This window comes from Anomaloglossus baeobatrachus, chromosome 9 (genome assembly GCF_048569485.1).
Source record: "Anomaloglossus baeobatrachus isolate aAnoBae1 chromosome 9, aAnoBae1.hap1, whole genome shotgun sequence".
NCBI lineage: Eukaryota > Metazoa > Chordata > Amphibia > Anura > Aromobatidae > Anomaloglossus > Anomaloglossus baeobatrachus.
Genome location: NC_134361.1, coordinates 204948227 through 204962013, shown reverse-complemented (window position 1 = coordinate 204962013; position 13787 = coordinate 204948227). Strand labels below are relative to the sequence as shown.

Sequence of the window (13787 nt, the reverse complement as noted above, 5' to 3'; positions counted from 1 at the left end):
AGATAGATAGATAGATAGATAGATAGAGGGATAGATAGATAGATAGATAGATAGAGGGATAGATAGTTAGAGGGATAGATAGATAGAGGGATAGATAGATAGAGGGATAGATAGATAGAGGGATAGATAGATAGATAGATAGATAGAGGGATAGATAGATAGATAGATAGATAGATAGAGGGATAGATAGATAGATAGAGGGATAGATAGATAGATAGATAGAGGGATAGATAGATAGATAGATAGATAGAGGGATAGATAGATAGATAGATAGATAGATAGAGGGATAGATAGATAGATAGATAGATAGATAGAGGGATAGATAGATAGATAGATAGATAGAGGGATAGATAGATAGATAGATAGAGGGATAGATAGTTAGAGGGATAGATAGATAGATAGATAGATAGATAGATAGATAGAGGGATAGATAGATAGATAGATAGATAGATAGAGGGATAGATAGATAGATAGAGGGATAGATAGATAGATAGATAGATAGATAGAGGGATAGATAGATAGATAGATAGATAGATAGAGGGATAGATAGATAGATAGATAGATAGATAGATAGATAGATAGATAGATAGATAGAGGGATAGATAGATAGATAGATAGATAGATAGATAGATAGATAGAGGGATAGATAGATAGATAGAGGGATAGATAGATAGATAGATAGATAGATAGATAGAGGGATAGATAGATAGATAGATAGATAGATAGATAGATAGAGGGATAGATAGATAGATAGATAGATAGATAGATAGATAGATAGATAGAGGGATAGATAGATAGAGGGATAGATGGATGGATATGTATATTTAATAGAGAAAGAAAGAAAGAAAGCTATGGGCTGCCAATAACTCCTTATTACCCCGATTTGCCAAAGCACCAGGGCAAATCGGGAAGAGCCGGGTACAGCCCCAGAACTGTCGCATATAATGTATGCGGCAATTCTGGGCGGCTGCTGACTGATATTGTTAGGGTGGGGGGCTCCCCATAACGTGGAGCTCCCCATCCTGAGAATACCAGCCTTCAGCCGTATGGCTTTATCTGGCTGGCATTAAAATTGGGGGGAACCGCACGCCGTTTTTTTTTAATTATTTATTTATTTATTTTACTGCACAGTATAGACACGCCCACCGGCTGCTGTGATTGGGTGCAGTGTGACACCTGTCACTCAGCGTGGGGGCGTGTCTCACTGTAACCAATCATAGGCACCGGTGGGCGGGGAAAGCAGGGAATAGGAGATTGTTTAATGAGCGGCCGGCTTTTTCAAAATAGTAAAAGCCGCCGCAGCAGTGTGAATGCCGTGCAGCGCTGCGCCGGAGATCGGGGAACGGTAAGTATGAGAGAGGGGGGGAAACTGACCGACAGACTGTGAGAGAGGGACAGACAGACAGAGAGACCGACAGAGAGACTGACCGACGGACTCAGGGAGATTGACGGACATACACAGAAATAGAAAGAATAGCCGACATCACTAGAAATAAAAACACCAAACGGACACGGACTATAGGTATATGCATACGTGTTTACTAACGTGTGTGCACATACCCATAGACTTTCATTGTGTCCACGTGTGCGTGCTCCGTGCAGATAACGGACATGCATCCGTGCCAAACGCAAACACATACGGATCACGGACACGCACACACGGACATAATGAAATAACGGACGTGTGACCACAATCATAGATTAACATTGGTGCACGTTTGGCCGTGTCTCCGGTATATACGGAAACGGACCAAACACGCACGTGTATCACGGACGTGTGAAGGGGGCCTTAGAGAAAGCGAGAAAGAAAAAAGAGAGAAAGAAAAAGCAATATATGTATATTGGAGAAAGAGAGAAAGAAAAAAAAGAGAGAAAGAAATAAATATATGTATATTAGAGAAAGAGAAAAAGATATATACATATATATATATATATATATTTGTAAATAGATAAGATATATTCAGATTCTGAAAATGAAAATCTTAACCTCTGTTCCCAAAACTAATTGTTTGCTACAATGGTATCAAGTCCATAGATAGAGGGATACAGTGCCTTGCAAAAGTATTCGACCCCTTGAATTTTTCAACCTTTTCCCACATTTCAGGCTTCAAATATAAAGATAAAATTGTTAATGTTCTGGTGAAGAATCAACAACAAGTGACACAATTGTGAAGGTGAACGAAATTTATTGCTTACTTTAAACTTTTTTAAAAATAAATAACTGAAAATTGTGGCGTGCAATATTATTCATCCCCTTTACTTTCAGTGCAGCAAACTCACTCCAGAAGTTCATTGAGGATCTCTGAATGATCCAATGTTGTCCTAATAATAATAATAATAATAATAATAATAATAATAAAGTTTATTTATATAGCGCCAACATATTCCGCAGCACTTTACAATCCGGTGGGGGTTGTATAGACAAATACAAAACAAAATAATACATAATTCAACAGCTACAGTAGGAATGAGGGCCCTGCTCGAAAGCTTACAGTCTATGGGGAAATGGGGGGACACAAGAGGTGAAGCACACTTGTAGATCTGGCTGGCCATCGTTATGCTAGTAATTGGTTACATATAAAGATGAATGATCTGGTCTTTAGACTAACCTTTTGGGTGCCCTTACGTGCTATTGGTTGTATGTAGGATGTGAGGACAGAAATAGGAGAGAGAAGGTTACGAGTAGCATTTAGAAGGTGGCACGGGGGAGAGTTAGGTTAGTAAGTTATTATGATAAGCTTGTCTGAAGAGATGTGTTTTTAATGTACGCTTAAAAACTTGGGGGCTGGATATTAATCGCATTCTTTGGGGTAGTGCATTCCAGAAAACTGGTGCGACACGAGAAAAGTCTTGGAGACGGAGGTGTGAGGTTCGTATTATAGAGGATGTTAGTCTAAGATCATTTGCGGAACGAAGGGGGCAGGTAGGATGATAGACAGAGATGAGCGAAGAGATATATGGTGGTGCAGAGCTGTGGAGAGCTTTGTGGGTGAGGGATATGAGTTTGTATTGTATTCTGTAGCTGATAGGTAGCCAGTGTAGTGACTGGCACATGGTGGAGGCATCGGTGAAGCGGCTGGACAGGAATATGACCCTGGCAGCTGCATTCAAGATGGATTGGAGCGGGGAGAGTTTGGTTCGAGGGAGACCAATCAATAAAGAGTTGCAGTAATCTAGGCGGGAATGTATAAGAGCGACAGTAAGGGTTTTTGCAGTTTCGAAAGTAAGAAATGGTCGGATTCTGGAGATGTTTTTGAGATGTAGGTGACATGTGCGAGTGAGTCATTGTATATGGGGAATGAAGGAGAGTTTTGAGTTAAATATGACCCCATGACAGCGAGCATGCTGCTTGGGAATAATGATTAACTCATCGAAGGTAATTGAGATGTTGGGTGTAGGTTGGTTGGTAGAGGGAGGAAACACAAGAAACTCAGTTTTGGAGAGATTCAGTTTCAGATAGAGGGAGGACATGCTTTGAGAGACAGCAGACAGACAAGCTCTGGTATTTTGTAACAAAGCAGGGGTGATGATTGGAGATGATGTATATAATTGGGTGTCATCAGCATAGAAGTGGTATTGGAAACCAAATCTGCTGATGGTTTGTCCAATAGGGGCGGTGTATAGAGAGAAAAGGAGAGGGCCCAACACTGAGCCTTGAGGAACCCCGAAGGTGAGGGGGAGAGGAGTGGAGTAAGAGCCATCAAAGGAAACAGTGAAGAGGCGGCCGGAGAAATAGGAGGAGAACCAGGCGAGAGTGGTGTCCTTGAGGCCAATAGAGCGGAGCATGGTGAGGAGACGTAGGTGATCCACAGTGTCAAAAGCAGCTGAGAGATCCAAGAGAAACAATAGGGAATAGTGGCCTTTAGATTTTGCTGTTAATAAATCATTTGAGACTTTGGTGAGGGCCGTTTCGGTAGAGTGTAAAGACTGATGATGATAAATATAATCCACATGTGTGTAATCAAGTCTCTGTATAAATGCACCTGCTCTGTGATAGTGTCAGTGTTCTGTGTAAAGCACAGAGAGCATCATGAAGACCAAGGAACACAACAGGCAGGTCTGTGATACTGTTGTGGAGAAGTTTAAAGCCGAATTTGGTTACAAAAATACTTCCAAAACTTTAAACATCCCAAGAAGCACTGTGCAAGCGATCATATTGAAATGGAAGGAGTATCATACCACTGCAAATCTACCAAGACCCGGCCGTCCATCCAAACTTTCATCTCAAACAAGGAGAAGACTGATCAGAGATGCAGCCAAGAGGCCCATGATCCCTCTGGATAAAGAGCAGAGATCTACAGCTGAGGTGGGAGAGTCTGTCCATAGGACAACAATCAGTCGTACACTGCACAAATCTAGTCTTTATGGAAGAGTGGCAAGAAGAAAGCCATTTCTCAAAGATATCCATAAAAAGTGTTGTTTAAAGTTTACCACAAGCCACCTGGAGACACCAAACATGTGGAAGAAGGTGCTCTGGTCAGATGAAACCAAAATCGGACTATTTAGGCACAATGCCAAATTATATGTTTGGCATAAAAGCAACATAGCTCATCACCCTGAACACACCATCCCCACTGTCAAACATGGTGGTGGCAGCATCATGGTTTGAGCCTGCTTATCTTCAGCAGGGACAGGCTAGATGGTTAAAATTGATGGGAAGATGGATGGAGCCAAATACAGGACCATTCTTGAAGAAAACCTGTTGGAGTCTGGAAAAGACCTGAGACTGGGACGGAGATTTGTCTTCCAACAAGACAATGATCCCAAACATAAAGCAAAATCTACAATGGAATGGTTCACAAATAAACGTATCCAGATGCTAGAATGGCCAAGTCACAGTCCAGACCTGAACCCAATCGAGAATCTGTGGAAAGAGCTGAAAACTGCTGTTCACAAACGCCTCCATCCAACCTCACTCAGCTCCAGCTGTTTACAAAGAATGGGCGAGAATTTCAGTCTCTCCATGTGCAAAACTGATAGACACATTCCCCAAGCGACTGCAGCTGTAATCGCAGCAAAAGGGGGCGCTACAAAGTATTAACTTACAGGGGATGAATAATATTGCACGCCTCAATTTTCAGTTTATTATTTTTTTACAAAAGTTTAAAATAAGCAATGAATATCGTTCAACTTTACAATTGTGTCCACTTGTTGTTGATTCTTCACCAGAACATTAACATTTTTATCTTTATGTTTGAAGCCTGAAATGTGGGAAAAGGTTGAAAAATTCAAGGGGGCTGAATACTTTCACAAGGCACTATAGATGGATGGATAGATAAAGGGATAGATAGATAGATGGATAGATAGATGGATAGATAGATAGATAGAATATACCAGAAGAAGACCTAACTCCAGAACAGGAGCACCTAACCACTAAACTCAGGGACATGGAGGAGACAATCAAGGACTTTCAAAATCCTCTGGACATACCAATCAGTGTGCTGGAAATAAAAGACAGAATCACATTTATGAAATGCAAGAAGGCCGTGGGCAGTGACAGCATCCTGCCAGAGATGATCAAATACAGTTCCCCAGAAATACATGCAGCACTGGCAAAACTATTCACCCACGTCCTGAGTGCCGGCTACTTCCCAAAGAGCTGGAATCAAGGTCTCATAACGCCCATCTACAAGAATGGAGACCGATATGATCCAGCAAACTACAGAGGGATCTGTGATAACAGCATTCTGGGAAAACTGTTTAACAGCATTATTAATAAAAGGATCATCACCTTCCTCACCCAGCGGGACACCCTCAGCAGAAGCCAAGCTGGGTTCATGCCAAACCATCGCAACACGGACCACATTTACACCCTGCAAAGCCTCATCAAGACCCACGTCCACGACAAAAAACAGGGGAAAATATTTGCATGTTTTGTGGACTTCAAGAAGGCCTTTGACTCAGTGTGGCACCCAGGCCTGTTCCTTAAACTCCTGGAGAGTGGAATAGGTGGCAGAACCTACGACGTGATCAAGAGCTCATACTCTGAGAACCGATGCAGCGTGAAGGTTAACGGAAAGAGGACGACCTTCTTCCGGCAGTGCCGCGGGGTAAGACAGGGCTGCAGCCTGAGCCCAACTCTATTCAACATCTATATAAATGGACTGGCCTCAGCCTTGGAATCCTCCATCGCCCCAGGTCTCAGCTTGCATGACCGAGAGGTGAAGATCCTGCTGTACGTAGATGACCTCCTGCTGCTTTCCCCATCCGAGAAAGGCCTCAAAGATAGCCTGGCTGTGCTAGAAACATTCAGCACCACATGGGCTTTGCCCATCAACCAAAAGAAGACCAAAGTCATGGTGTTTCAGAAGAGGAAGTATAACGAAACCTCTACTCCCTCCCTCACACTAAATGGCACCACGCTGGAGAAGACCAGCAGCTATACCTACCTCGGTCTGGAGCTAAGCCAAACTGGGAGCCTCAAGCAAGCAGCAGAAGCCCTGAAAGGGAAAGCATGCAGAACCTTTTATGCTATCAGAAGACAACTGTACCACCTCAAACCACCTGTGAGAGTCTGGCTCAAGATATTCAACAGCATCATCACACCTATACTGCTGTATGGCAGCGAGGTATGGGGCCCAGTGACCTACCCAGACCACACAAAGTGGGATTCCAGCCCAACTGAAGTCTTCCATCTGGAGTTCTGCAAATATCTCCTCCAAGTCCATCGCAGCACCTCAAACATAGCCTGTCGGGCAGAGCTGGGCCGATTTCCCTTATGGCTCAGTATACACAAGCGGGCGCTATCACACCAGGCGCACATACAGAACAGCAACCCCAGCTCCTACCATAATAAAGCCCTGCTGAGCCAGAGTCCAGAGCAAGCCAGGAACCCCGGCAGCCAGTACAGCCAAAGTCAGCAACACACCCTGACAAAAGCCCAAATAAAAGAGATCTCAGAGAGCTGCAAGATGCAATACATAGAGGACTGGAAGAGTGAATTAGAGAACGCCCAGAAACTCACCATCTACCGGTCACTGCGGAGGGACTACACTCTGGCCCCATATCTGGAAAGGCTACGCCACCCCAAAGACAGGCAGACCCTGAGCCTGTACAGACTGAGAGCCCACAGCCTAGAGGTGGAAACAGGGCGGCACCGACAGACATACAAGCCGCGAGAGAACAGACTGTGCCAGCACTGCCAGCAGGGGGCTCTGGAGGACGAGGCGCACTTCCTGCTGCACTGTGACAAATTCTCAGCAGTGAGGGCCTCCCACTTCCAGAAACTTACCGCTCATACCCCGGACTTTCCATCCATGGACGAGGAGATGAAACTCTGCATCCTACTGGGGGAAAAGGAATCAGTGGTGGAGATCGCCGCCCAATATGTCACCACATGTCATAAGCTGAGGGGAACATAATGCCCCTAAATGGGCCATCACTCCCTAAATTGTGACCCCAACCCCACAACCCTAACCCACTCCCCTGTCACACTTCTTTTTTTGCTTTGGCAATGCTAATAGTTTTTTGGTCCTGCCAATAAAGCCTATTTGATTTGATTTGATAGATAGATAGAGGGATAGATAGAGGGATAGATAGAGGGATAGATAGAGGAATAGATAGAGGGATAGATAGATAGATAGATAGATAGAGGGATAGATAGAGGGATAGATAGATAGAGGGATAGATAGATAGATAGATAGATAGAGGGATAGATAGAGGGATAGATAGAGAGATAGATAGAGGGATAGATAGATAGATAGATAGATAGAGGGATAGATAGATAGATAGATAGATAGATAGATAGATAGAGGGATAGATAGAGGGATAGATAGAGGGATAGATAGATAGATAGATAGATAGAGGGATAGATAGATAGATAGATAGAGGGATAGATAGATAGATAGAGGGATAGATAGATAGATAGATAGAGGGATAGATAGAGGGATAGATAGAGGGATAGATAGAGGGATAGATAGAGATATGGATAGATAGAGGGATAGATAGAGGGATAGATAGAGGGATAGATAGAGGGATAGATAGAGGGATAGATAGAGATATGGATAGATAGAGGGATAGATAGAGGGATAGATAGAGGGATAGATAGATAGATAGATAGATAGATAGAGGGATAGATAGAGGGATAGATAGAGGGATAGATAGAGGGATAGATAGATAGATAGAGGGATAGATAGAGGGATAGATAGATGGATAGATAGATAGAGGGATAGATAGATAGATAGAGGGATAGATAGAGGGATAGATAGAGGGATAGATAGATAGATAGATAGAGGGATAGATAGAGGGATAGATAGAGGGATAGATAGATAGATAGAGGGATAGATAGATAGATAGATAGAGGGATAGATAGAGGGATAGATAGAGGGATAGATAGAGGGATAGATAGATAGAGGGATAGATAGAGGGATAGATAGAGGGATAGATAGATAGAGGGATAGATAGAGGGATAGATAGAGGGATAGATAGATAGAGGGATAGATAGAGGGATAGATAGAGGGATAGATAGATAGATAGATAGATAGATAGATAGATAGAGGGATAGATAGATAGAGGGATAGATAGATAGAGGGATAGATAGAGGGATAGATAGATAGATAGATAGATAGATAGATAGATAGATAGATAGAGGGATAGATAGATAGATAGAGGGATAGATAGAGGGATAGATAGATAGATAGATAGAGGGATAGATAGATAGATAGATAGATAGATAGAGGGATAGATAGAGGGATAGATAGATAGATAGATAGATAGAGGGATAGATAGAGGGATAGGTAGATAGAGGGATAGATAGATAGATAGAGGGATAGATAGATAGATAGAGGGATAGATAGATAGATAGATAGAGGGATAGATAGAGGGATAGATAGATAGATAGATAGAGGGATAGATAGATAGATAGATAGATAGAGGGATAGATAGATGGATAACAGTGATCCAAAAAAGTTTACTATCTTTGAAGTCTTTGGGCTAAAGTCTTATCTTTCACGCTGCCATAAATTCCATTGTATATTGCATTAATACATATAGAATGACAGCAATAGGGGAAGAGGCTTCTACTTACATACACGGTGACTGGGTGGTTGATGGCACTGCCAGTGATAACTGTATACACATCGGTGTTTGCATTTATTATGAGCACAGGAGGCTTCTCTGGCATCTCTCCATCCGCATCCTCTCGGGAGACCTCCATGTTCAGTAAATTAAAACCCTACAGAGAAATATCAGAAATTAATTTAATACACACTGGATAAAGCGATACCATCATTACCAGACATCTTTATTATTATTATTTATTTATAGAGCACCATTAATTCCATGGTGCTGTACATGAGAAGGGGGTTACATACAGAATACATATACAAGTTACAATAGGCAGACTAGTACAGAGGGAAGAGGGCCCTGCCCTTGCGGGCTTATATTCTATAGAATTTTGGGGAGGAGACAGGAGGTGGGGTGTAGGTTGGGCGGCAGCTCCGCACGGTGGTCAGGCGGCAGCTCCGCACGGTGGTCAGGCAGCAGCTCCACACGGTGGTCAGGCGGCAGCTCCACACGGTGGTCAGGCGGCAGCTCCACACGGTGGTCAGGCGGCAGCTCCACACGGTGGTCAGGCGGCAGCTCCACACGGTGGTGGGGCGGCAGCTCCACACGGTGGTCAGGCGGCAGCTCCGCACGGTGGTCAGGCGGCAGCTCCCCACGGTGGTCAGGCGGCAGCTCCACACGGTGGTCAGGCGGCAGCTCCACACGGTGGTCAGGCGGCAGCTCCACACGGTGGTCAGGCGGCAGCTCCACACGGTGGTCAGGCGGCAGCTCCACACGGTGGTCAGGCGGCAGCTCCACACGGTGGTCAGGCGGCAGCTCCACACGGTGGTCAGGCGGCAGCTCCACATGGTGGTCAGGCGGCAGCTCCACACGGTGGTCAGGCGGAAGCTCCACATGGTGGTCAGGCGGCAGCTCCACACGGTGGTCAGGCGGAAGCTCCACATGGTGGTCAGGCGGCAGCTCCACACGGTGGTCAGGCGGAAGCTCCACATGGTGGTGAAGCAGTAAGGTCATATGTAGATCTTTATAGACAATTACTTATTTCAAGATGACTTCAGAAGCGTAACAAAGTAAACAAGGTATGTAATAAACACCTTTATACCTCCCCTATCTAGGCAGTGTTGCTGGTCCTATGTTATCTAAGAAAGAAAATCCCTTTTTTAAATGAAGTCTACTGATTGACCTGTGGGACAAATTTTATAGACACACTAAATATTGCCTTCTCCTTCCCATTCACCACCATTGTCAACTGATCCGATGCACTCACATGTTCAGCTTCATCTTGGCTAAGCATAATGCTAGAGTTAAGGTTAGGGTTATGTTTATGGATAGGGCCAGGTTTAAGATTAGGGTTATGTTTATGGATAGGGCCAGGTTTAAGATTAGGGTTATGTTTATGGATAGGGCTAGGGTTAAGGTTAGGGTTATGTTTACGGATAGGGCTAGGGTTAAGGTTAGGGTTATGTTTATGGATAGGGCTAGGGTTAAGGTTAGGGTTATGTTTATGGCTAGGGTTAAGGTTATGTTTATGGATAGGGATAGGGTTAAGGTTAGGGTTATGTTTATGGATAGGGATAGGGTTAAGGTTAGAGTTATGTTTATGGATAGGGTTAAGGTTATGTTTATGGATAGGGATAGGGTTAAGGTTAGAGTTATGTTTACGGATATGGCTAGAGTTAAGGTTATGTTTATGGATAGGGATAGGGTTAAGGTTAGGGTTATGTTTATAGATAGGGCTAGGGCTCAGCCACATGGGGTATATATATATATATACATATATATATATACACCATGTACGGTATTACTTTGCAAATATTTTTTGCAAAAAGCAGAAAAAAGCCCAAGAGGGTCACAGGGTGAATCATTTTTAGGCTCTATGCTGGATCAATAGACCTATAGGGATTGTGGTATAACGGCTGTGATAAAATGCGGATGGGACATTAGATTGTGAATCTCTATATATCTGTATAGAGGAAAATAGCTTTTATGCCTCAAACATTCCCTGATTCAGGCCTCTTATTTTGCAGCCAAAACATTTGTTTTCACTTAACATTACGAAATGTAAAAGAGAAAATCTGGGTATACAAGTCTAATGAAAGGTACAAAAAAAATCTTGTCTAAGAATTCATCTTTCTCCCTGGAGCAGGGGCCCATGGGGCTTTCCGACTATATACAAAGGAGGGAGTTTTTGTCACCAGAATGACCCAGAGATTTGCATCCCGTAACGACACAGTGTCGCCCTGAATGATGCCGCCTGGTGATTCGACTCATTTTCTAATTTTATCCAGTGAAGTTTCAGACATTGTTTCCCCTGAACTGAATTAGGACTATAACTTAAGCTGCATTTCCAGTAATTCTTCTCTTGAGCCGAGAATGGCCTCTTTCCTCCACCCAATACAGTATTACCCTTTGCACTGCATACTGTGTAGGCCCCATGTAAACAAAAGCAAAGGAACAGTTAGGAATTTTGGTCCATAAATTTCGGTCCATAAATTTCACCTGAACAAGTCTACATCTCCAAGACACTCCGTATGAGGGCTTGCTGTTTACAATCGGATTAATGTATTTTAGATTTTGATAGACCGGATATTTCTGCACGCAGCAATACCAAATATGTGCATTTTTTTTATTGTTTATTTTCAATGGGGCAAAAGGAGGGTGATTTAAAACTTTTGTGTTTTTTTTTAATTGTTTTTACTAGTCCCTTGTCACGGGTGATTAGGAGACATAGGGGGACCTATGCTAGCCTCTTAGGCTGGGACTCCTGCGCTCACCCTCACCCGGAGGTACCCTTAATGGTAGGGAGGTTTGAGTCTCCGACCTGGCCCTGTCTCCTGTCCCATACCCCCAACCCAGGGTTGGGCAGAACACAAAGTAATACTCCTTACACAAGAGAAAGACAAAGGGGGTAAACTGAAACTCACACCGCAAATATCCACAGAGGGGAGAATAAAAGACACCGGTGGGGATAAACCAAAGGGGAAGGAGAAAGTCACTTCAGGGAACTTTCATACAGCGCAAACAACAAATCGCAGGTCATCAAACAGATGCCGGGATATTGCAAATGCAAGCGGAAACTATCTTTGGTAGCCTTCTGCTACACTCCCCAGCCTTAAATAAGAGGAGACCAGCTGTGGAAGGTACTGTATTTTTCGGACTATAAGACGCACTTTTTTTCCCCCAAATGTTGGGGGAAAGTGGGGGGTGCATCTTATAGTCTGAATGTAGGGCATGGCTGCGGGGAATGAGGGTGCTGCGGTGGAGCAGGTCATCGGCGGCATGCGCAGGCTGTAGCAGCGCCTGCCGTGACCACGTGGGCCCACTCATTTCATATGCATCCTCCCGCCCATCATCTCTCAGTGCTGAAGCCGACGCTGACAGGTGGGCGGGATGATGGGCGGGGGATGCGCACATAATTAGCAGTCTGCCGGCGTGATCACCCCTGGCAACTACAGCCTGGAGTGATCATGCATCATCATCAGCGCGGGGGGTAGTGAATAAGTACGGTATACTCACCGTTCCCTGCAGCATCGCGATGTCCTCCTGTCTGCCGGCCGCTGATCTGTGTGTGATATCGGTGAGCACAGCGATGACGTCATCCCTGTGCGCACCGCTCTCCACACACATCATCTGGCAGCAGATAGGAGCGATGCTGAATTCAATGGTGACGGCTCCACACAGGTCAGCGGCGCTGCTGCTGACACAGACAGGAAGACGAGCGATGCTGTGTGGAGTGAGGAAAGGTGAGTATAAACGTTTATTTTTTTGTGTGCCACAGGATGCGGGCCATATACCAGGATGGGGGTATTTATCAGGATGGGAGTATATAGCAGGATGGGGGTATTTATCAGGATGGGAGTATATAGCAGGATGGGGGTATTTATCAGGATGGGAGTATATAGCAGGATGGGGGTATTTAGCAGGATGGGGTTTTTAGCAGGATGAGGTATATAGCAGGATAGGGGTATTTATCAGGATAGAGGTATTTATCAGGATGGAGGTATTTAGCAGGATGGGAGTATTTAGCAGGAGGGGGGTATTTAGCAGGATAGGGGTATTTATCAGGATAGAGGTATTTATCAGGATGGAGGTATTTAGCAGGATGGAGGTATTTAGCAGGATGGGTGTATTTAGCAGGATGGGAGTATTTAGCAGGATGGGAGTATTTAGCAGGATGGGAGTATTTATCAAGGTGGGGGTATATAGTAGGATGGGGGTATATAGCAGGATGGGGGTTTATAGCAGGATGGTGGTATTTAGCAGGATGGGGGTATTTATTAGGATGGTGTATATAGCAGGATGGAGGTATTTATCAGGATGGGAGTATTTATCAGGATGGGGGTATATAGCAGGATGGGGTATTTATCAGGATGGGAGTATTTATCAGGATGGGGGTATATAGCAGGATGGGGTATTTATCAGGATGGGAGTATTTATCAGGATGGGGGTATATAGCAGGATGGGGTATTTATCAGAATGGGGGTATTTATCAGGATGGGGGCTATACCAGGATGAGGGACATATATACAAGGATGGGGATCATATACAAGGCAGGAGGATCATTACCAGGATGGGGTACCTTAGTTGGAGAATTTGAGGACATTACCCCCATAATAGTGTCAGCAGCAGATCCTCGCCCCATAACAGTGTGTCATGACCACACTTTTTACTTAAAATTTAATTTTTCTCCTCTAAAACCAGAGTGTGTCTTATGGTCCGGTGCGTCTTATAGTCCGAAAAATACGGTAATCAGCAACCTGGCTAGCAGAAGAGTAGCACACTGC

The 13787-nt window shown here is 44.2% G+C and overlaps 1 protein-coding gene across 1 annotated transcript in view; it reads right to left on the bottom strand.

The window, feature by feature from the left end:
- ENG (endoglin) overlaps nucleotides 1–13787 on the bottom strand; it is a 79011-nt gene that overhangs the window by 41396 nt on the left and 23828 nt on the right. Inside the window, exon 3 of the mRNA XM_075324303.1 lies at nucleotides 9026–9172. Within this exon, the coding sequence (XP_075180418.1) occupies nucleotides 9026–9172 (147 nt within the window). The remainder of the gene's footprint in view (nucleotides 1–9025; nucleotides 9173–13787) is intronic.